At 36.6% G+C, this 26,116-nt stretch overlaps 1 protein-coding gene across 1 annotated transcript in view; it reads right to left on the bottom strand.

The window, feature by feature from the left end:
- Phlpp1 (PH domain and leucine rich repeat protein phosphatase 1) overlaps positions 1-26,116 on the bottom strand; it is a gene marked incomplete at its 5' end in the record, with an annotated part of 167,591 nt that overhangs the window by 15,757 nt on the left and 125,718 nt on the right. The window contains 6 exons of the mRNA XM_013018896.1: positions 2,177-2,339; positions 4,761-4,961; positions 16,306-16,461; positions 21,157-21,252; positions 22,805-22,865; positions 24,534-24,736. Of these exons, the coding sequence (XP_012874350.1) occupies positions 2,177-2,339; positions 4,761-4,961; positions 16,306-16,461; positions 21,157-21,252; positions 22,805-22,865; positions 24,534-24,736 (880 nt within the window). The remainder of the gene's footprint in view (positions 1-2,176; positions 2,340-4,760; positions 4,962-16,305; positions 16,462-21,156; positions 21,253-22,804; positions 22,866-24,533; positions 24,737-26,116) is intronic.

The raw sequence follows: 26,116 nt of genomic DNA, 5'->3' as shown, positions 1-26,116 counted from the left end.
CTGCCTCCCTCTACCCTTTCTTTCTTCTTTCTTCAGCAGTCACAGAGATTGAACTCAGGACCTTACACTCTGTAGCTCTGCCACTTGAGCCAAGTCTCCAGCCTCTTCTGATTTAGGTTCTTTTTCATAATGTCTTGTGTTTTTTGTTTTGTTTTGTTTTGCCCGGGGTTGGCTTGGACCATATACTACATATACCCTCCTATATAGCTGGGATCTCCACATTGACTTATTTGTTGAGATGAAGGTCTCACCAACTTTTCTATTTGGCCTTTTTTTTTTTTTTGCTGGGGGGGGAGAGCGTGATTGGGGATGCTTAGGATTAAACTCAGGGCTTCACAGATACTATTTATATTAAATATTATATTCTAAAACAAGAAACTGAATTACTCTATATGCAGGAATTACATGACATTGAAAGCAAGGTAAGGAAATTAATCAGCACCCAGGAGACTAATTTGGAGTTTCTGCTACTCTTTTCTCTGCAGGCTTATCAACCAGCATAGTACATAAAGAGCAGTTTAACACCCCCTTGAGAAAGATACCACTGCTCAGCCACCACTGTGCCAAGGAATGGACAGGAACCCTGAAGCTTTAGCTGTTAATATGTTTCCTGCACTGGAGGCAAAAAGGCATTTGCTTAGGTATTAACTTTTCTGGATTTTGCTTAGTTTCAGCCAAAATAGTGTTCTGTATAATCAACATCACAGTTGAACCACTCAGGGATGTACATCAAAAACAGCTGACATTGAGGGAATTCTGACTTTATGACACTCCTGTTTCAAATGCTTTATATATATTATTTCATTTCAGCCTTGCAACAGAAGTGACTCTCTTCCTCTTCTTACAGAGAGGTTAATTTTCAGCTGGGATCTAACTCTGAAAGACTTCTCTTTTTTTTTTTTTCCAGTCCTGGACACTGTTCACTGTCCCTGAGCTTTTTTTGCTCAAGGAGAGCACTCTACCACATGAACCACAGTGCCACTTCTGGCTTTTTGAGTCATTTATTGTAGATAAGAGTTGCACAGACTTTCCTCCCTAGGCTGGCTTCAAAACACAATCCTCAAATCTCAGCAGTGAACCACCAGCCCCCAACAAGAGTCTTACTCTTCACTTATGTGAAAAGTACGACAACAAAATACACGCATGGTCTTTCTGGCAGTCTGTAATAAACAGCTTAAAAATCTTACAGTAACATACAAGGTAACAGAGCTCTTAAAGAGCAAAGCAAAATATTCTATAATTTAAAGCACATACATATGCACATTTAGAAAATGGTTTATAAACACCTTAACCAAATAAATGTATTAAAAAACTGTAGTGATGAAAAATTATATATGCTAAAGAATATGCAAATGTCTGCAGAATTTCTAAATCTGATACATAAGGTTTGCATCAGAAAGTGCCTAAAAAGTAAATGGCTAAGGAGGACTACATTTTATCCCCAGTTAAAAGATTAGAATGTAAAACTGGTAATTAGTAATGCTTGACATAAAGTAAAAAGTATATTATATACAAAGGTTTTGGAACCTCAAAAAGGAACAGAAAGTTGTGAGGTGGCTTTAGTTTCTCTACCCTTGTCAGGAGTTAGGAGTTGAAGACTATCTCCTACCAATCTGCAGGCTCCATTTTGTTATTTCAGTTTTCAATGCCTCATTGTCTTCTTCCATTAACTGGAAATAACATTTCTTCTAATTATTTCCCTAAGTTGAAATGAATGTTTGGTGACAGCAATGATGCTATCTCTATGGGGGAATTATCACTGCTTACTGTGGTAGTGTGTGTTACCTAAGTGAAGGATCAGGGGTAGGTAGTGGTACTATTAACTTTTTCAAACTATTCTCACAATTGACTAAGCCTTCATTGGCAAATGCCCTGGAAATATGTGAGTCTAAGGACTACTCGATAAGGAGAGCAGCACTGGGTAACTAGAAGAATGTTATTCCAATCATTAGCGACAGAGCCCAGGAATATAAATTTCAGAACATCTAGCTCACGGTTTTGTTTTGAACTCTGATGACCCAACAGGGTGTCACTTTCAGCCAGGATGTAGTAACTACAAGGAGTCTTGATTTGGTATTAAATTCAACAAAGGCATAAACATCTTGAGCTAATGAGTTAGGAAAATCAACATTTTTTGCTGACTCAAAGCCTAGAATGTCTAGACTAAACTACATACCTTGATTTCTGGGAGCTGCATAACTTCCGGAAAGACTTCAAGGCAATTAGAGTGAGCAATCACCGTATGCATGCGCCTGCAGTTTATGACCGTTGTTGGGATGGCTTTCAGCTTGTTCCCACTGATATCAACTTCTTCAAGCTCCTCCAGTTTTGCCATTTTACTAAAGGAAATCCATGGGAGGAGTTGTTAAAAACAAGACATTTTTCCCCCCAGTGTTTGAGTAGCAAAAAAAAATCTACTTCCTTTCTTATTACAAAACAAAAACTTAATGTGGACTCTTCAAACAGACAACAAGGAGAAAAATGGTGGTTCTTTCCCCCCTAAAAAAAAAAATCTCTGTGTCAACCAAGTTACCTGGCAACAATTCATTTATTAAGTAGTTAGTCTGAACTCCAATGGAACTCCTACTTAAATGGGTTAAAAACTAGCATGAATCTAAAGCTTCAAGAGAGCTTAGGTTGAGCAGAAGATTTCTTTATACTGGCAACAAACTCCCAAAAATCATCAGAAGAAAACTGAGCAATAGTTTCTATTATAGTATGCTTTTCTCTAACTATATGCCCCTCTGATGCCATTTATGACTACATGTGCATGGTGAGGAGTGAGGGTATGTTGAGTCATTTAGTTATTCCTTGGCTTTCTGGGAGAGCCTGAATTCAAACCAAGCCCTGGGGATATGGGACACCAAGAAACAGAAGCTTCCCAGTTAGTATAAGTCAAACTTGTAATCTTGAGTCAATTAGTTTGGAGCTATTAATATTTTTTCTGTTCATTATAGTTTCACTTATTCAATATGCTTTAAAAAATTTACTAGGTTGGGTGTGTTGGCACGTGCCTATAATCCCAACTATGTGAGAGGCAGAGTAGGAGAAATGAGATCCAAGCAAGTCTGGACAAAAGCATAAGATGTTATCTAAAAACCAAACTAAAATGGAAAGGCCTGGGGATATGGCTCAAATGATTAGAGCATTTGCCCAGCAAACACAGTCCCTGCCCCTGTACTGCAAGAAAATTAGCGAAATGCTTTTCTTATCTTGAAAATAAATACACAACTACAATATAACAAGACCTAAGGTTTTAATCTGATGAAGTCAAAACTTTTTTGTTATTAAAAAATCCACGTTGTTGGGTATCAGGATATACTGTAAACAACATTATTCACATATTTACACACTATGAAGTAATCTAAAATTTCTAGGATTGTTTGGATATGCTGTCCTTCATATTTTCAAAGAAATATGGAAAAACTAATAGGTAAAAGGCATACAAAATGATCGTGGGTACAGAAACCAGGCTCATAAAAAGAAAAGTTAATGAAATTTCAATCTCTCAACATAGAGGTGGCCAGATAGTGACTTGATTGCTGGAACATGTTCAAAATCATTAGCTGAATATCTACTTTGAAGGAGTAAAGTTTTCTGAGCAGCTCAGGTTTTCCAGGGGAACTACTATATTGTATCATAACTCACAGGGAAATCAAAACAAGATGGAAAAAAAACTTCTCCTCTCTATACTTAGGGTACACAGTTACATCTGGCACCAGTCACCGAGGGGACAAAGATAATGATCATTTCTCATCCACTGTTTAGATATAGGCCATCGAAAATGGGACAGGGAACTATGGGACTATCATGTTTGTTTATTTTTTGAAAAACTATTATTTCTACATTCCATAATGAAGTGTAATACATAGAAACAACAGTTTAATCATCAACATCAAATGAGGGGTAAAATAGGAAGAAACTGGTAGCCAAGTCAAAACAATACTTCAAGCCAACATATATTTGGACCTTTGTCTTTCTGCAAGGGAAGAGACAGACTGGTATGTAGCCCTGAAGGCAACATAGAAAGGCTGGCCCCTATACAAAGCTGCAGTTACTAGCAGAACACCAGAGGAATCCGTATTTGCTTTGTTGATGTATGAGTGTGTGTTCCAATTTCCAACTTATCAGATGGATGCATGCCCAGTGAAATAGATGTAGAAGATATCCTCAGCTCAGTGTGTGGACCACACAAAGCTAGATACTATGCCACTTCCTCTGCTGAAACTAGAAATTCAAATAAAGGCATATTTAAGAGACCTACGGAGGGCATGATATGCAATGTCACAGGCCACTGATGCTTATCTGTTTGTATTTGGGAATAGAATCCAGGGTCTTGTGCATGTGAGGAGGCTTTCTATCACTGAGCCACATCCTCAACTCTCCATTATTTTTCACATCATGAACATGAATATAGTCTGGGTGTTGAACATTCTAATTCTCACCCACCATATTAATTATTATTTTTTAAAGTCCGTTCTGACTAGTTAGGAGAAAAAACATATAACTAAACAATCTATTTCAAAATCCTAAGAACATTGTAGTGGCTGAGTCTCTGGATACATTCATGCTAGAAAAACCAATACGTTTCTCCTGAGGGGAATGTTTGCTGATCACAGCTTATATAAAAGGCAACTATGATAAAGGGAGGAATAAGCAAATGTGTTATCTGTGAAATAAACATTTCAGCTTTGATCTTCCCTTTTACAAAATGCTTGTGTAGGAATGCAACTATGACATCACTCTACAACCCTCATTACCTTGCTGGAAAACTCTGGAGTCGGTTATAGGCCATGTGAAGGATCTTCAGATGGGGGTGCCCTGTTAATAAGGGCACACATTTATCGGTGAGGTTGTTATTTGTCAAATACAACTCCTGTAAGATACTGCTTGTCTCTTCAGAAAGCGTGGCTGGAGGAAGGCTTTCCAGTTTGTTTGCAGATGCATTCAGGAATCTGAGGCTATAATGGCAAAATACAATAAATACCACTGATAAGCCACAGTTCTAATTTGGAACGCTCAACAAATTTAGAAGCTACCTGACTGAGCACAGACATGTATGAAGTTGAGTTTAGAAACATGAGTGAAAAGACAGGTTCTGGCTTCAAGGAATTCAATGTAGCAGGCATACATCTAGATCACTGACCCACTACCTGTGATTAATATGACAACTATCTACAGCTATTAAATACAAATAGCTATAAGTTTATTTTCATGGAAGCACACAGGTAAGAAAATGATTATTTTTATAGCTGGGAGAATGAGTGAAAAGCAATAAAGTAAGGTTAATAATCTGACTTGAGGAAGAGAAAACTAATTTACTTGTCTTTTTTTAAATGAATGGGTTCTTATAGTCATATAACACTTAAATATTAAATCATAATACAAATAAATCACATAATGACAGTTCTAATGTTCTAACGATGTCTAAATCATATTTTACTGCCATATATTCACAGCTACAAAAGGTACTCTACTTTTCAGAAATTAATAGAACATGTAACAATGAGAATGAAGAATTATAATATAGCACCAACAAGATAAATCTTAGCCAGGCTCTGGTGGCTTTACACTGTAACCCTAGCTAGTCAAGAGGCTGGGGTCTGGAGAATTGTGCTTCAGCCTGAACAGAAATGCTCATTAGACTCCATTTCCAAAACAGCCAGCAAAAACAAAAAAAAAACAAAAAAAAAAACAAAAAAACCCCACAAAAACAGGGATAGAAATGTGGCTCAAGTGGTACAATGCCAGCTAAACAGGTCTGAGGCTCTGAGTTTAAAGTCCAGCACTACTGCCAGGTGCTGCTGGCTTACACCTGTAATCCAGCTACCCCGGAGGCTGTGATCCTCAGATCACAGCCACCCTAGCCAGGAAAGTCCATGAGTATCTTATCTCCAATCAACCACCAAAAATTGCTGGAAATGGAGTTGTGGCACAAGTGGTAGAGTGCTAGCCTTGAACAAAACAGCTCAGGGATAGCACCTCCACCGTGAGTTCAAACCCCAATATAGGCACAAAACAATCAAACAAAAAGCAAAAATAGTGACTCTCACAAATATGTTAATATGCTGTCTGAGAGAAATCAGACATATAATAGAATATATTGCATGATTTTGTCACTACTAAGTCAAAGTCAGCACTCCAGTGGTCTTAACCTTTGGTAGGAAGGACAGTATCCAAAAGACAGTATCTAATTCTATTATTTTGGTCTTCAACCTGGTTATGATTCAGGTGTTACACTTATGAAGAGGCTACATTTCTGTATTTATATTACATTTTAATAAAATTTAACCTAAAACCAACATGCTAGAAGATATATATGTTGACAGTTTTAAGATGATAGTGAATAATGGAAGAAATACAAAAAAGAAAATTACAACTGTCAATGCATGCCTCAAGGCTTAAGGGATTCCCTGCTGCTGCAATGACTTTCCAAATCATTGCAGAGGAATGGAAGGGCAGTGCAGGGATGCATTGTGCCCAGTTCAGGAATCACAGGTGACCTTCCTGCCATGAAAGATGTGCAACTGTGCAGCTGCAGCAGCTCGAAAGCTGGTGCTCAGCTCATGGACTCACCATCTAGAAGTCATGGGCCAACTCCGCCCCGCCACTGCTCCAGTCTACCTTTTCCACACACTACATCATTCACATGGTAGAAAATCACCTTGGTTATCCAGCATGGATTAGCAGATATCCTCCCATGTGTTTAAGAAAAATGTGGGGCTCATTTTTTTTTAAATTCCAGTTTTGGGGTTTGAACTCAGGGACAGGGTTCTGTCTTACAGATTTTCCTTCCTGAGCTGGCTTCAAACTGTGATCCTCAGATCACAGCCTCTTGAGTACCTAGGATTATAAGTGTAAGCCAATAGTGCCCAGCAGAAAAAGATTTTTAAAAGAATGTAGAATGCCAAGTACAACTGGCATTTTATGCTGGATAAAAACTTTCTATTAGGGGTCTTCTTGAAGACTGTCATTTCAAGATCTCAACTACTAAGTTAACACACTTCAATTTTGCATACTTCTTACACTCTGACACCCCTCCCCCAACTCCATTATTTATTTGAAGAAAAGCAGTGCCCTCAAAATAGAATATTTTCCATTAAAGAAACACGTATTCCGCTGACATTTAAAAAAAGAAAAAAAGGAAGTTAGAGACAGGCTGTACAGACCATAAATAGTCATGGGAAATTATAGTCGTGTGTGCTACGGAGAAGAAAATAAAAGGTCATTCATGCTGTTTCTGAAATGGTTTTGAATTAGGAAGGAAAGCAGTTTCAGTACCATAATTCATTGAAGTATTTTTACACGTCTGTTTCTTTAAGCTTCACTTATACTACCTAACCTAATATCCTTAATATCTTGATTAAGAATTTCTTCATGGGGGTTGGGGGGGAATGGGAAGGGATGGGAAGGGAAAACAAAGGAGGAGGCAATAACGCTTGATAAGAATTATACTCATTATCTTGTCCATGTAATTGTAACCCCTCTGTATTTTCACAATAAAAAAAATAATTTCTTCAGTGCAAAATTAGAATAAAAATGCAAAAAATAGTTTTATTGCCTCAAAATCTCAAGGATAAGGTCAGTCAGAAAGCCATTTGACAATCTCATCTTATTCAGTTCTTTAGAAAATATGTGGTCAAGGACACAGAAAAGAGAAGATAGAAAGAATGCATGAACATTGATACATTGTTAGTCCAGGAAGAGAGCAAATGTTGTGAAAACATGGATAAGTTACTGCTCACCTACAAAGTCCCTCCACCTCTGAATAAAGGAGAGAAAATTATTTGCAAAAGGACTTCTTTCATCTTTTTAGAAACTCGCCTGTACTTAAAGAACTATCTACTTTCTCTCATTTTTGTGGAGAAAGGTTTCATTTTTAGGAGAACTTGTCAAGATACAGTAACTTCAATAAATAAAGAAAAAAGATTTAAATAGAGGCCATGGGGATTAACACGTGAGAATACCCAGGCTACCACAACAGGGCACAGAGCATACATCAAGCTCAACAGCCTTACAGCTGAGGTACCAATGGGACACGGTCCCCAGAGATCTGTGAGCAGCATGCGCTACAAAATGCACCTATACACAGCAATCCCACTGCTAGACCGGAAACAACAGAAGGTCCTCTGTAGTATAACTGAGGACACGAGGATCCTCACAGTAATGTCTGCCCACCTCCAACAGGCTGGGGATTTACAAGGCAGCAAGTACCCAACATGAGGATCCACCAGGACTGCAAGACTCTGCAAACCCCACTTCAGATCCACAAACATCCTGGGCCTGACTATCCTTACCGGCAATGCCACCTCTATTTGGTGCTTAAGTGTCAAAGTGGAGATGAGAGTTCCTGGGAGACCTCTACGGCTATATCCTAGGATGTGGCAGAAACTGGGCTCCATAGCTGGCAAGAACTCTCAAGTGCTACACAGAGGGACTGAGAAAACCTATGTAGCTCATGAGCAGACAGGAGCCCTGCTACTGAGTGCCGTATAGCTGGGATACCTGTCCAGCCTGAAGCAGTCCTCAGCTTGCCAAGGTGATTCTTGCTGTAGGCTTTGGAAAGGAGATCTTGGGGCCCTAGTGCCCAGTAAAGCACTTGGCTCTTGCATTATGGCTCCTGCTTTGTTCTGATGCATAAAACTTAAATATTTTTTATGAAAAATTAAGAGATGGGAAACAATCTTGCATCATATTCACTAGGAAATGCAATGAAGTTAGTTTAAACTACTTGGGCTGGTTCTAGGGGACATCATTAGGACTGCATTAATTGTGACTGAATCACCCTGGTAATGGTTAAACAGCAATCGAGTAACTAATAAGACATTCACTGATAATGTCCTCAAGGAAATTAAATTCAAAACCCATCCTCTTAAAATATTCTTTCCCCAATGTCACAATCACATTATCTTTCCTAGAGACAAATTAAATCGTTTTAAGGGTCTGGGTGTCATCTTTCCAGTAGAATGGACAAAAATTCTCCGGTACAGATAGCAGTACACTCAAGAAACTGGCTATATAACCCCACTCTGTGATTTCAGTCCTGTAAAACAGGACTGGAAGCACTGAGCCTGGTCTCAGATGATGTGATAACTGTCCTTAAGCTTCTTTCTTATACTTTTATAATAACTGTAAAAAAAGCAGTTTGATATGTTCAGAGATATTTGATCTCTGTAACCCTTCTCACTATGCAATCCTAATTAGAGAAAAAGAAGTAGAACAGTATCTCTGCTCTCTTTTCATTTGTAAGGTTTTTTTGTAGAAGCCACAGGTTTTCCCCATTTTCTATCATCTCCTTTGATTCTCCCATCATCCCAGAAACTCCTTCTCCTGCTTCATAGCAGACAGACACTAAAGCTGAGAACCAAATCACTTGGCAACAATTAAATAGTAACTAGTAGTAGAGTCAGAAATAAAACCTAGATCTCATTTCTAACTCTCCATAATTTTACACACACACACACACACACACACACACACACACACACACACACACACACACAAAACCAAATGATGGTTGGGTGGCTGGGTGGCTCATGTCTATAATCCCAGTTACTTGAGAGGCAGAAATCAGGAGGACAATTTGAGTACAGCTGGGAAAAAAATTTATCCAGGCCAGCCTGGACAAAAACTCAAAATTCTATCTCAAGAATAATTAGAGTTGGGCTGGGAAGGTGGCTCAGTGGTAAGAGTGCTAGTCTTGCATGCACGAGGTCCTGGGTTCCATTCCTCAGCACCACATAAGCAGAAAAAGTGGTGCTGTGGCTCAAGTAGTAGAGTGCTAGTCCTTGAGCTAAAGAGCTGAGGGACAGCACCCAAGCCCAGAGTTCAGGCCCCACAACCGACAGACACAGACCCAGACACACACACACACACGAAGAAGACGAAGAAGACGAAGAAGACGAAGAAGAAGACGAAGACGAAGACGAAGACGAAGAAGAAGAAGAAGAAGAAGAAGAAGAAGAAGAAGAAGAAGAAGAAGAAGAAGAAGAAGAAGAAGAAGAAGAATTAGAGCAAGAAAGATTAGGGGTGTGGCTCAAGTATACAGGACTGCCTAGTAATCAGGACCTGAGGGCTCAGTCCCTAAACTTTTTTTTTTTTTTTCCTCGAGCCTAGTGCTCTTACCACTGGTGCCACAGCTCCACTTCTGGCTTTTCAGTGGTTACTCTTATCTCCACAGTGGAGATAAGAGTTTCTGAAACTTTCTTGCTCAGGTTGGCTTTGAATCTTAATCCTGTGATCTCGGTCTCCAGAGCAGCTAGGATTACAGGCATGAGCCATCAGCCCATGGCTGCATATATACGTTTGACAGTTTCTGGTTTATCTTGTCTCATCCAGCTCTAACAGTAGAATCAATCCTATTTCCAATGATTCTGGCTCCTTTTCTGGAGAATAATAGTCAAATCCAAATTCTGGGTGTTAAGTTACACTCACTGGTATGAACATCCTATTTCTAATTTATCTTAGCACAAAGAACAAAAACTCTTGTTTAGTTTGGCAAGGTTTGGCTTCCCCTTGTCATTTTACTTTTTCAGGGTTTTCCTAGATATTCTTGCATATTTCTTTTCTCTTAAGAACTGTAGCATCAATTTGTATTAACTCCTTTACTGGGGTATTTTTTTTCAAGATTTTGTTAAATTTACAGTATAACACAAAAACCTTTTCAACTTAATATTAAGTCATTCTGTCCAAGAAAAGTGGTCATTGTCCCATTTATTTACTTTAGCTTTTACACATTTGTTAAGTTTATTCTTAAGTATGTAGTCTTCCTTTAAGCTATTTTAAATGGGGGCTGCTCCAGAGTAATATATCTACCTTTGGTAATATATACAGGGTCTTGTTCTATATTATAGCCAGGGTGGCATAGATCTCAGAATCCCAAGCATCCACCACTTTGCACAGCTTAAATATTGCATTTTTAATGGCTATTGTCTGTGTCTACAAAAGCTGCTGTACAGCTGGTTGCTGGTGGTTCACGTCTGTAATCTTAGCTACTCAGGAGGCTGAGATGTGAGGATCGTGGTTTGAAGCCAGCCCGGGCAGGAAAGTCTGTGAGAATCTTATCTCTAATAAACTACTCAGAAAAAGCTGGAAGTGGTGCTGTAGTTCAAGTGGTAGAGCACTAGCCTTGAGTACAAAGAGAGTAGGGATAATATCCTGGATCTGAGTCCAAGCCCCAGGACTGGCAAAAAACAAACAAACAAACCAAAAAAACAACCTGCTGCATATAATTTTATATCCTAATGAAGTGAAGTGCTTTATTGCTTGGCTTTATCTCACTTTCACTTATTTCATTTTCTGCGTTTCTTAAATGTCCCTTAGTAAATTTTTATTTGACCTATTGCATATTGTTTACCTGGCAATGTACTAATTATTTCTGATAGTTCAATTGCCTCTTCTCATTTTTTGTCAATTTTATTCCTAGTATCTTGATTTTTTTAATATTTCAAAATGTTCTTTTGAATATATGTAATCCTTTGGATTCACAATAATTTGGAAAATATTTCAAAAGACAGGTGTTGCTGTAGGAATTAGCAATATGGATTTATTCATCTTTTCTCTGTTTATTTACATGACATCAAGTTATTTTTACAAGACACTTCAATCAATGGGCCACCTGCTATCAGCATCACAAAGACAAGATACACTAAGAGAGTTCTGTTTAGATTGAGTAAGAAAGGATTTTCTCCTCTTCAGGTCCTGGTTTACTTTTATCTTGGATAACTTTTAATTTTCCCCTTCTTGCTTCTCTTTTATCTACCCAAATGCCAATTTTTCTTTAGTAGATACATTTTCTGCATGCTAGCCCTCCAAATTGCATGTCTGGAGTGGAGGATGTCCAGCTTGTCGCAGTACAAGGGACATGAAGTTGTTTAGTAGATGATGAGACAAACACAAATGCTTCTCATTTGCCTTTATTGATAATATTGTAAGGCTGGAGAATTATGTTACAAATATCCAATGGCCTCTAGCATAAAAAAAAAAGTTTCTTATCCCTGAATGGTAGTTGAAGGACTGCCCCAGGCCAGTCCCCTCTTCTCTTCCCTGAAGTCGATCTCAATGTGGTTGTGTTTGACATGGAGCCTCGGAGTGAAAGGAGTGGAAGTATGTGAGATACTTGCTAAGATGTGGTGCCTGCTTCTCTTTCTATTCACATTCCACCACTCCTGAGTTAAGATTAGAGCCTGTCACACTCTGAGGCTGCTGAAGGAGAGCATGCCCCACAGGAGATGCCCCAGGTCAGCCAGTCATTCACACTGTGACCGCCCCTCAGAATCAACAAGGGAATTTTCATTGCATTCTTATTTTTAACTCTTAGTTGGTAAAGAGGTCATGGTAAGGTCTCAAAATCTATCTAAAAGAATAGTAGACAATCTGAGAATCATTACTGTGCACAGCCACCTGCCCCAATGCATTCTAATTTCCTGGGGACAGATAAGGGAATGCTACCAATACAATTAGTCAATCCTATTCATATTAGGAGATTAGAAAAAAGTAGTGGCAAAGATCACCAAGGTAGCCTCTCTGCAGAGGCAGCACTCTGGATGGTCTATTCCTGGCTTGACGTTCACAACTGACTTAGTGCTTAGAACCTCTGGCTAAACTCTTTAGCTTTGTTCTGGTTAACAACACGTGGAGTTTGTCACTACAACTCCAACTCTGTCAAGATCACATCATAAGCCACTCTCCAATGCTCCATCCATCCACTCCCCAGGACTGAAGGAAACCTCAGGGAACAGGGGTGGAGGCAGTTGAAATTAAGTTCATCTTAAATCTCATTAACTGATTTTGGGGTTTGAAAAACTGACCACTTGATTTTGGTGTTTAACAACCCTGAGTAACAACCACTACCTTAAAATATTTGAAAAACACACTTACATAAAGAAGAAATGGGACATATTTAATATCCAGAAATATCACTGGACCTATATAATTTTCATATTATGGGTAAATGTCACACACATATTCTTTGTAGGCAACTTAGTTTTCCAAAATGCCAGAAATATCTGTCTTTGCCAAAAGGCACCAGTTGTCACGGTCAATTGATCAAGTGCTTCTAAATTTTTTGCTCCTTTTTAAGTCTCTGATATTTACCCATATTCTGTCTGAGTCATTAAAACTTATGGTCTATGATGTGACTAATACCTCTGGGGAGATGTAACAAATACAAATGAGTAATTACCATTAACCTCAGTAGCATATAGATAGATAGATATTTCTCCACTCCTGATTTGAAAATACCTTGTGCTACTCCAACCTGACATAAAAACACATTTGAGTGGCCATCTAATCAAGGATCTGTAACTTTCCTTCCTAAGCATCCATTTTGGTTTTATTAATCAGATCAATCCTATTGGGAGAAGCTGCCAGGCCATCAAACACATGTGCAGATGCTAGGTGGACAGGGAGTCCGTCACTGCCAAGACTTCAGGAAGGAACAGAAGGATGGCAGTACCTCTGGCAGTGACTCATCCAGTCTGCTGACCCATGGGAAATCACCTACCCCTTCTTCTGCCCATCTGTTGATGACAACCAAGTATCTGAAACTTTTCTGGAGTTTTTGCCAAGAAAATCCTTAACTCAAGAAAATCCACCACCCAAGAAGTGGTGGTACATACCTGTAATCACAGTACTGAGAAGTCACAGGCGGAAGGATGAGGCCAGCCTGGGCTAACAGGAAGACCCTATCCTCAACAAAACAAACAAAACATTCTCAACTCAAAACAAAATCAGGCAATTGAGTTGTAAAACCCAGGTTAAAATATTTGCCAGTTTACCCAGGAGAACCAAACCTGCCCCTATTTAAGACACAAAATCAGTCAATTTCACAGCAGTATAGGCTCCATCATACTTCACATCTGTCTGTAGTTCTGAGCTGCAAAGCTTATCACTTTTTTTTTTTTGTCGGTCAAGGCCTTGAACTCTGGGCCTGAGCGCTGTCCCTCAGCTCTTCAGTGCAAGGCTAGCGCTCTACCACTTGAGCCACAGCACCACTTCCATCACTTATTTTTATATTTGAAATTCATTTATTTTGATCATATAATTGTCTATATTTATGTGATAGAGAATGACAATCCAATGCATCTACACTGCGCTCAATGAGCTGCTGCTTTCTGAAAAGCAAGTCAAAATAAATAATACTCAAAGATGAATTCGGAGAGCAATATGGTATACAAGTTTTAGTAAAATGGCCTCAAGTTTTCAAAGGAAAATGAAGAATTTACTAAAGTCATCTAATTTTAAATTTGATTCATCTCTTATTTGATTACTAAATGCTTTATGGCCAACAGAAACAGCAGATTAATACACACTATTCTGTAATACTTACTAGACACTATCATGCAATTAAAATTGTGAGATTGATTTTAGTAAGATTCAGATCAAGTGAACACTCTCAAGACTGCACCCACAAATACATTTTCCTGTCAGTTCTCTCAAGAGACTTGTGCTTGAAAGCATGAACTAAGCCATTTTAACCTTCAAGACCTTCCCTTGGATTATTTAATTCAAAACAAAACTGATAACAATAGCTTGTCACAAAAATATATGAAAAAAAGAATGAGCATTTTTTTTAAAGATTTGTATTATGGAGCAAACCCAGTAGAAGGAAATAAAGTTGCATTAAAGTCTGAAGCTACTTACTAAATACAAACAGCAATTGCTGTACTGCACAACAACAATGCAGGCTTTCTTATACCATTAACCTAGATATATGCCAGACCAACCTTCTTGTCCAAGTCTTCTCTTTTAAGCCATTTTTTAAATAATGCTTTATTGGGTAGCTATTTCAAACTTTGCATTAGAGTGTAAGCTTGTTGGGGGTAATAGCTATGTCACTCATTTTCAATGTTTGTCAGAAGACAAACTTACTAGATCAATATGATGTTGGCTCTGTTAAGCCATAAACTAACACAAATCACCACTGAAATCACCTGCCAATTTCAAAGGCTCCTTCCTTTAAAGTTATTGTTAATGTTACAAATGTCATATTTTCTGGGCCAGCCTGCTTCAATTAAGGTCAGTACTATTTTACTCTTTCTCTAAAACTCTCATCAGAACAAATACATAATGCCCATACATTTTCCTGAATGTGAATTATGTCTAAATAAAGATTATACAATAAATTTTATGAAAATTAGGAAGATAAAACCTCCATTACCAAGGTTGTTGAAAGTGGTAAGTAAGTAGTAAAGTCAACCTACTTAAGCAGCAGTTTGGTAGAAATACTTAAAAAAGATACAATGTTATATAATGTCTAATAATTAAAATAATTTAAAGTGCTTTAAAAAAGAGCTAATCCCATCTCTGCCTAATACTATTTTAATCCTTGAGTTTTTTGCAACCCAACTGCTACTATGCTAAAGAAGTAGCAACTTATTTGTTAAAAAACAAAAGCTGAGGAATACATATTCCTAAACATTTGCTTTCTGATCATTTCCTTTTCTCTCACAAACTAAAATTCACTAAACCCTTATTGCAAAATTCTACTATGGCAGAAAAGCATTTAGCATGCTCTGTCCTCCTATCAAGTCCTCCAGAGGCAGGCAGATTTCCTCCTCTACTGGCCCTAAGTTTCTAATTGCATTAGTCTAGTTAGAGAAATCTCATAACTTAACTGTGGGGATTTCTGGCTAAATGCTTTTTGGTTGGCATTCCTAGTTTATATTGTTCATGAAAGCAATGCTTTCCCTGAACCCCTCTTTTTTAGTGGTTCACTTCATATTTTAATTTGTCTTGTTGCATTAGTAGAAATATTTCAGCTAATATAATCATTCCTTTTCAAATAGCAGGTTCTATTTGAATAGTGTAACAACATAAACAAAGCAAGAAAATTATTTTAAAAATTGCTTAATTATGAGAGGAAAACTGGTAAAGGATTGATAATAACAGCTAAGCAAATAGGAAAACCTATCTCTGTCACATAGTCATAGTATGGGAAAGTAGGAAAAGCAAGTACTAACATAATTAATTAATCTAAGCCTAAAGTGGCCTGTAAAGTTTTGACTATGTAGCTGTACTCCAGTACACTTCTCATCCTGTGGTATATGTACATTCCACAATAAATGCTTATGCACAATGTAACAACCTTCCCTGGCCAGAGATCAATGAAACTAGTAAAGAATGTATGGTATGATCACAGTCCCATTTCCTACCAATGGTAAGAGGAGTGGCTGACAAAAACCACTTTCTAGGATAGATATCTAGATAATCAGAAAAATGGTCTTAGATTACAGAAGACAAGAATGCTAGTGAGAGCTATTTATAGAGACTCAGATGACTACACCAAACAGACAAATCTCTTACCTGTCGGCTTTCATGAGGAGGTTAGGAGGTAGCTCAATGAGCTGGTTGTGTTGCACATCTAAGACTTCTACTGAGGTTCTTTCTAGCCTTTCAGGCAGCCTTGTCAATTGGTTGTGTCCTGCTAGCAATTTCCGGAGACTGCTGTTACAAAATAAGCTATACAAAAGGACAAAAGACAGAAGCAATTTTCTTAAAACTAATTTGAGGTTAAGATTAGAAAATAAATGAAAGATTTAAACTTTCCTCTAACATCATACAGCCATTCAGAGCAACTAACAAGCTAATTTGAATATACACTTGAGGATGTTTATATTTTCATATGTTCTACACTTAAAATAGAAGGTGGGATCTAGGAGTTGGTAGCTGTAATTACCTATACCCTTAGCTATTCAGGAGGCTGAGATCTGAGGATCATGATTTGAAGCCACTCAGGACAAGAAAGTCCATAAGACTCTTATCTTAAAAAAACAAAAACAAAAACAAAAAACCTGCCAAGAAATCTAGAAGTAGAGCTGTGGCTCAAGTGATAGGGCACTACCTTGAGCAAAAAATCCTGACACATGCACACAAACAAAAAAAGGAGTGGGGGAGACTATGCAAAGGAATATTGAACAAAGCTCTACTTAGTAAGAAACAAGTGTCACAAAGTCAGTGAAGAGATCAGTCTATTTTAAACTCACAAGGTAAGTTGTAAAGGCTGTACACTTTGCCAAGGTAGGGTATACATTATGTATAACTCAACAATGATTTGTTTTACTCACACTGAATCTAAATAAATACAGCTGAGCAATCTTTACATAAAGGATCAACATTAAATAAAGGATTCTTCTATCCAATTGAATTTATGAAACTGAAAAATATTCCAGTTTTGCTTATATATATTTTATAATCCTAATCATTTCTCCCTTTGCTCATTAATCTGTATATTTTGGGGTTAACTTTAATTTAATCCTTCACAAAGTAGATACTCCCTCTTAAAGAGACTTACATGCATTAATAGGTTGTGTTATTGGGAGCCTTGAAAGTTTGGCTATATTTCTTCAAAGCATTATGATGAATACTGGCTAATCTAATGTAAATCAACATTTTGACCATCTCAAAGATTAAAACAGGCCCCGAGTTCAAACACAGATATCTAAGGGCTGTGGAAAAGGCCAGGTGATAATTTATCTCACTATTATTTTATCTCACTATTATTATCTCACTATTATTATCTCACTATTCATTTACATTGCTAAAGAAAGAGGCTTCCTCATCTACCTCCTGTTTTATAATGTATCTATCAATCTACCTACCTATCTACACATTCTATATATAATATATAATATATATGATGCACACGTATCCATTAGGAATGGCTAAATCAATTTAACACACATTTCATTGCCTGCTTACCATTTTTTTGGAAAGAACATTTAAAATATACTGTTTACAGATTTTCAAGAACATACTGCACTATTTTATTAACCACAGCCATCACATTTTTACAAAGACTCATTGAACTTATATATAACTGAAATTTTGGAACTTTTCATCCACAATTGTCAAAAATCACCGCACATATTAGTACAACTTTATTTACTCAAAACTAGATTCTTTGCTTACAATGATGCTAGTAACCTGTCTCAGCCCTTGACAGCATGGGCCCCACCATTAAAGATATCTAAATTTGCAGGTTTAGCTCTCAATGTAACAGGACAGATTATTTATGCAGGTCAATTGTAGTTATGCTGTCACAGGGAAGTCTCTGAAATGGTCTCTCCAACTCAGTAACTCAAATTTTGCTCATGATATTGCTATGTATTTTTAATATGTAAGACAAGGATGAAAAAAAATTCCTTTTTTTTTTTGTAGTATTGAACTTAAGGGCTTGGGCTTGTTAGTCTGGTGCTTTTAACACGAGCTTATCTCTAGCCCTGCTTTTTTACTGTTTATTTCAGAGGTAGAGTCTAATGAGTATTTCTCCCTGGGCCAGCTTCTAACCCTGATTGTCCAGATCTCAGCCTCCTGAACAGCTAGTATTATAAGTGTGAGCCAACTGTGTTCAGCAAAAAGAAGCTTTAATTTTTCTTTCTTTTTTTTTTTGCCGGTCACGGGGCCTGAACTCTGGGCCTGGGCACTGTTCCTCAGCTCTTCAGCTCAAGGCTAGCACTCTACCATTTTGAGCCACAGTGCCACTTCCAGCTTTTTCTGCTTATGTGGTGCTGAGGAATCAAACCCAGGGCCTCATGTAGTAGTGCAAGGCAAGCACTCTACCACTGAGCCACTTTCTCAGCCCGATGCTTCAATTTTTTTTTTTTGGTCTTCGTCTTTTTTTAAATTTTATTTTATTTGTGAAGATACTGTACAGAGGGGTTACAATTACATGGGCAGGATAATGCGTACATTTCTTACCAAGCATTGCAGCCTCCTCCTTTTGTTTACCCTTCACATCCCTTCCCAGCCTCCCCCCTCCCCCCCAATCCCAATCTTTCTCCTTCCCCCCCGCTTCAATTTTTCAAAATTAAAAAATGCATGTTTGGGGCTGGGAAGGTGGCTCAGCAGTAGAGTGCTTGCCTCACATGCATGAAGCCCTGGGTTTGATTCCTCAGCACCACATAAACAGAAAAGGCTAGAAGTGGCACTGTGGCTCAAGTGGTAGAATGCTAGCCTTGATCTGAAGAGCTTAGGGACAGTGCCCAGGTCTAGCGTTCAAGCCCCACGACCAATCAAAAAAAATGCATGTTTGATCAACTATAGAATGAGTAATAGGTTAATTATCAGATTAAATTCAATTATTGTATATTTTAAGCACAAAAATACTTTTTTTCCACTAGAATACATCTCTCTACTTCTAAATAAGAATCCATCTTGTTTAGCCTTTCACATAGTTCACTTAAAGTTTAAATATTAAAACAATTCTACTAAAGCTTTGGTTTGTATGAATACTATGTTAATAATAAAGCCAATACCAAGTTTACACCATAAAAAACAATACATATTAAATTTTGTCCATATTTAAAATAATACACACTGAGAACGACTTTAAATTCTTGAACAATAGAGCATTTAGCATTTTCTTTGAATGAGATTTGTTTAGATGACCTAAAAACTGCACTGATACACAGCCAATCTAAGTAAAATACCAGTTATCTTCTATTTATTTACATGTGTGTATGTGTGTGTTTACATGTAGAATGTTCTCTTGTAGCCTCTAAAAAAAACAAAGGCCTTAGTTCCTAACATACTATTTAGTAGATAGAGGGATCCCAAGCAGGGATATTCAGAGAAACAGGAAGAAAGAGAATAGTAAACTCTTTTTTCCTAATGTTTTCTCTAGTAATAGTCGCCATTTTTATTTTAGGTGTTCCCCTTCTAAAAGTGTTGGGTATGTGACACACACACACTCACACATACTCACAGCAGTCTTCTAAATAATGATGACTAGCTAAAAAAGCCCTAAAACACCTAAAAACTCAAAACATAGTGTTCTAGGGCAGAAAACGGTTCAAATTTACAAGTACAATGTATGGCTAAAGAAGAAAGAAAAATTAACAGATCTTTATAGACACTGAAAAGCTCTCCTTTATGAGAGCTATATTCTAACAATATTACCAGCAGAAATATAAAGAAAGCCACACATGTAATTTTAAACTCTCGAGTAGCCTCTTTAAAAGAGAAAAAGAATTCTTATAGTACACTTTAGTTGATCCACTATGCATAAAATATTTTATGATGTGATTAATCTATATCATTCATATGTTGCATGGAGTATAGTTTCATGCTTATAGAACCAGTCACATTCCAGGTGCTCAGTAGCCACTTGTAACACGTATACTATGATTATCATCATCATTCCTTTCTGAAAACAGAGGAGTAGTAATTACATACCTGTAAAGATGATGTAAAAGCAACCTAAAGTAGAAATCCAGCTAAAGTACAAAGGTTCACTAAGAAATTACAAAACAGTGACATACTTTTGCAGTATTTTCATTGAGATATTAGACTGAACACTGACCAAAATAACTTTCTCTATTATGTGACTGGCTAGAAATGTTCAAAAACTAAATCTAAATTAGAGTGGCCATTGGCCATGAGTGACAACCTAAATTAGACAAAATTAAAATTCATATCCTTGATCACATCAGCTCTCTTTCTAATGTTCAGCAGCCACATGGGGCTAGAGGACCTCAGTGGACATCACAGACGAACAGTTCCGTCATCGCTGAAGATGGTACAGGATAGCTCTGGTGGTTATGAACTGCTGGCTAGTCCAATGGCTCAGTGATACTTTGTGTCATAATTAGTCAACCTGAAAATATGGTCTACATATTGATGGAAATTAGATTCCATCATTCAGCTATTATGGAAGTCTTTCCATTAAAATGGACATCATAAATAAAAAAATAATAACAAAGAGTAAGGGAAAATAAGGAAGAGAAAGTCTTGAATTTCCTACTCTGAATTTCAAAAACAAAGAAAAAAGAGAATCTAGTTTGCTCTTCCAAAGATTAATGATTGATTGTTCTGCCAATACCCCAATACCAAAGTTATACTCCAGAGAAAACAAAAATTGCTTATGGGTAAGAGAGAAATGTTAAAAGAAAGTTCCCAGGGGTGAACCACTCATATCATTGTTGAATTTCTAAACCTTTATTTTGTTTAAAATATTCCACCAAACAGCTCTGTCGAATTTTTAACCATCTGCTTGCGTATCTAAGCCTTGCTGTACTCTTTACTCCATGGAGACAAGACAACACTGAACAAGTTTTTAAAATGCAAACTCTTTTAGGGGTTCATTATAATATACTAAATCAGCATTTTTACTGCACTTATATTTTCACATTTTCTACCTTGATCTGTAATACTTACCGGGCAGGAAGTTCACATATTTGATTATGGCCAATATCCAGAACTTCTAACTTTCGGCTTTCACATACCCACTCAGGCACATTTTCTAAGTGGTTCCTAAATATAAGAAATATAAATTATTAATTAATTAAATTTTGTCTCAAATATGGTTTTAAGCTCTAAATAACTACAAAGAACTAATAAAACTTTGAGTTTATGTATAAAAAAATACATGCATTATTTTACAAACAAGATGAATTACAACAGGAAAAATAAAGAAAGAACATAAACACACCATTTGCATCATCTTTCAAGTTTAAGAAATTCTAGTTCCCAGAATGGGCATAAGGACCCATGCAAGTTTAGAGAGTGGTGTTGTCTACTGAAATAAACAGGCAAGCAAATCAAATCCACATATACTTCCAGTTATATTAAACAGTCAAATGGGCTAAGTGCAGTGGCTCAAGCTTATAATCTTAGCTACTTGGGAGACAGAGATCAAAGGTTGTAATTAAAAGTCATCCCCCATCCAAAAATTAAAAATAAAAAACAACAGTTTCCAAGATCCTATCATGACTGGTAATAAGTACTAAATAATAAATATAATGTTATAATAAAATTAAAAATAGTAGCAATTCTCCCAATAGTTAAATATTGTTACACAACTATGATTCAGTGTATTATTAAAATAACTAAAATTCTTTGCATGAACCATCACACTGCAGTTGTAATCACAATGTAGGGACACAGTTAACAAACATACCAGAAATTTACACATTGACATGACTTAATGGTTGCTACTTTTGTAGGAGCCACAGACTCTCACATGTTTCAAAATTTGGGATATTTCTCTTGTAATTTACTTAAAATAAGCTTCACTTTTAATGTGCTAACAATTTTGAGGTTCAAATTGTGTAAATACATGCTATACACAAGAATCATATATTTGTGTCATTAGAAAAAAATCTATTATAATATATGTGGCCACTTGAATAAATATACTACAGAGGGTAAAATGGTCTGTTTACCAAAAAATGAGATAATGTAACTGAAAAGGCTTACATGGTAATATTTAAAGTGTTCTTGACAAGGAAATAGATGCACAAAATAACAAAGGGGTAAACAAAATAATAATATTCCAGGGAAACACATAAGACATGACTAATATAATCTAAAAGCTATTGGGCCTTCAAGTCATGATCCTCAACTCACTAGACTTTCAACCCAAAACTTGCCATCCAATTGGCAGAATGTATTCCTAGAATGCATGTGACCCTGGGTTCAAACTCCAGCACAGGGGAAAAAACTGGTATCCAATATAACACCTTAGTTCTTCTTTAAACTACAGTACACAATGCATTTTAATGGAAATAGATGAAGCACTTAGAAGAAGAGCTGTGATGTAAGCAGTCTTATTAAATAGTTAAGAGTTTGTTTTACAGTGTCCCTGTGGATATAAAATTCAGGTTTACCTTAAGGTGAACTTTTTTGCTAGTGAAACATGAAATTGCTATTCCTAAAAGTATATCATATTTTTAAAGAATAAAACTACTACATTTCACTTTTATTAGTTACCCCTAAAGCCTAAAAAAACCCTTTATATATTCAGAATCATTTAAATAACTTCTGAGTAGACCTGGAACTAATACTCTGAGATTTGTTTTCTTACCTTGAAACATCCAGATAAGAAAGATAATTTGGAACTGGGTAAACATCGAGTTGAACAAGTTCTAAGAGGAAAAGAAAAATCCACAAAAACATTACTGTCCAATTGACACTTTTTGCATGCAGAGTATCATTATTGTGCCTTATCTACTGTGTATTTTATTTAGAAACAACAATATTGTCCAACTTTGAAACTGTAGGAAAGTAAAGGTAATTTCTACCTTTAACGACAAGATTTTATGAAAGGATTGAAATAAGCCATTCATTCCAATTTCCTACTTTCCTATTCATTTACTGTGTATCTCTTTCTAAGTGTGCTAAACTGTATCCCAATAGTTGCCCAAATGAGTATCATTTTTTTTAACATTCAGGTTTCTACCCATAAAACCAAAGAGATCTTGTCTTTTGCCTTCTTTAGTAGGCCCTCTCTGGAGAGCCACAAATTACTTCTTCACTCAAGTCTGAAAACTCTTCTTCCAAACTTTATAAAATGTTACACTATTGTTCACCAAGAACTTTGTTCATTAGGGAACTTTCTAAAATGTTCTGCTGTGCTGAACCCTTGTCACGCAGTTGCTTGTCAGCTTGTTGTGCACTCTGTGCAGCTATGAGGAACTTGTAGATGCATTTGTGGTACCAACTCTCCTCTCCCTTCCATTTATCTTATATTTATAGTTTCTAATACCTACCTCAGAGTAGATGAACTGAAAATCAGCATCTGTAGCCCTGGCTACAACTCCCAGGAAGCTCATCTCATTAACCTAAGATAGTGGACTAGCGGGTACTCTCACTCTTCTCCCATAATGCATCTGTACACTGCTTTCACATTAGCAGTCTGAAAACATCATTTCTATCACATGTCTCCTAAGAACATTTCCTTGTGTCTTTATAGCTTACTGTAATAGGGTTGAAATTTCATCATCTAACTCCAAACCATACATTCTATAATTACTTCTACTAATTAATTCTACAGATTCACAATTCTGTCCTCTCTCAACTGCTAAATAAGTGACATTCAGATTTTTTTCCTCCCATTTTATATGCTCCAGCGATCTAAATCCTATAATCTTTCAGCCAAACCTTAAAGTTTGGATAATTTTTCAGTGAGATGACAATAAGAATAGTGTAGTTAATAAATGTTAATCAATTACAACTTGTATAATACATGCTCTTATTCAGTTTGTTAACTGAAGGGTACTGAGTTTTCCACCTTAGTAAATATGTGCCATATGACATTTGCTCTTTTTTTTGGAAATATTACAATTTTTATATACTGAGGAAGAGATCTTATTAGATGATTAAGACTCTTGCTTTATGGTAATGGTAAATACATAATTCAGGTTTATCTTAAGGTATGTTCAGTTTGTGAATGGAACATCAAACTGTATGTCCTGAACAGAGCCCACAGCAGGCTTTCCCTTTACACCAGGTAAAGAGAAAGGTTCCAGGCTACTATCTTAACAAGGTAGCTCCCAAAATAGTTCATTATATCTCCTTACTTTAACAGGAAAAACAGATCAATGTGGAAATGATTTATCTAAATACCACAGTATTTTAAAAAATGGTCCAGTAAAATCTTCCTTTTTATTTCTTTAAATACTAACCTAGAATGCCCTTATGATTGTTATCATGGATAAAACTGACACTTATTTTAAAGAAGATGAGTAAAGTAGAGAGGATGGCCATGAGAAAATAGATCTGCTTTGATGTTGACATGTTCACATGTTACATACCATTAGAGGAGGCATAGAGTGCTTTTAGGAAATAGCCACAAATGTTTAATGTCACCAATTGATTCCTTTCACAGTGCAGAACTTCGATGTTGTTGAAAATCATAGCATCTAGATCACCAAGTTTATTGTCTCGTAGGTCCAGCTGAGTAATATGTTGCAGAAACTCTACTTCGTCTGATACAAGCTTCTTAATTATGTTCAGTCTTGCAGAGAAAAGGATATAAATAGAAACTACAATTAACTGCATGCTATAAACAATTTTCTACACTCTAACATGCTGGGGTGATGTGAAAGGATTCAAGTCTCACTGCATTAGTTTTCCTTAACTTCTTTAATTTCAGCATATGGCCTTGTTTAACTGGCCAGATTCACTGGATGGATATTTTTAGTTATAATTCCAAGAGGTCTGAGACTTCATAACATATTAAACCATGAAGTCTGGAAGAAGAACAAGCATATTGATATCTTAATTCATTTTCAAAAGGAAAATAAAAATCCATTTAGGCATCTATCTCCAAAGAATTAGGTTGTTAAATTCCTGACTCCATACTGGTAGTGACAAAGGAAAACAAATGGTATTAAACATATTGCAATTTCATTGAATATTTAAGGAAGGAGAGAGATGAACAGTCAAGGAATACAGAATTAAGAGTCAATATGGAAACAAATAATGAATGAGTAGTACAAAGAATGGGAACAACAGAGATGGAGGTAAGTATAGGACTGACAACTAAAGCTAACTCTATTTGTGAACTACTAAATCAAAGAGAAAAGAGTAGGAAATATTGAAAATGGGCATTCAGCATTCATTAAAATGAAAGATACCAATTAGGATCATCAGTTCTAGGAGAGAATAAGACATAGGGGAAATCTAGGCATGAAAACCAGTGAACTGACTTAAGTTGATATGGTAACATGCCACAAGACAACTAGTAACAGGGACTAGGAACCAATATAACAAAGATAAATTTAGCTTAAAATTTTTCTTCAGAATAAAGATGAAATCTTAACCCTTAGTTTAGTGGACTATGACTAAACTTTTTTAAAGGCAATGTTATTAGTAGAAAGATGTTAATACTAAGAGGGGTTACAATTTCATAATTCAGGTAATATATATGTTTCTCTTTTAGACAATGTCACCCCTTTACTCTTTCCCAGTTTCCCGGTCCTATCCCTGCCCGAAGTTCCACAGTTCACTTTCACAGTGTATACTAAATACCATGTATACTGAATACTGCACTTGTTCACCCTTCCTCCCTCCCTTTCTGTGATCCCCTTTGCCCTCCCTAAAAAGCCAAAAAAAGGCACGTAGGGGGTAGGGTGGGGAGTCGGACAAGCATATACACACAGCACCACCAACATAAAATAATCCATGTTTCCATTTCCTAGAATTCGTTTTAATAATTCATTTTAATAGTATTTTAAATGTTCAGGGGAGTTACGCCTTTGGGTTCCTCCCCTACTGGTATCCTCCTTTCCTATGAGCAAATTTAAAATTGAAAAAATAATAGTAATAACAAAGCCCTTCTTTACTTTTCATTACAAAGCCAATGAAGTGTGTAGATCCTTTAACTGAAGAGAAC

This window comes from Dipodomys ordii, unplaced genomic scaffold (assembly GCF_000151885.1).
Source record: "Dipodomys ordii isolate 6190 unplaced genomic scaffold, Dord_2.0 Scaffold43, whole genome shotgun sequence".
Classification (NCBI taxonomy): Eukaryota; Metazoa; Chordata; class Mammalia; order Rodentia; family Heteromyidae; genus Dipodomys; species Dipodomys ordii.
Note: the sequence above shows the minus strand (reverse complement) of the source record. Positions and strands in the feature narration are given on the sequence as shown.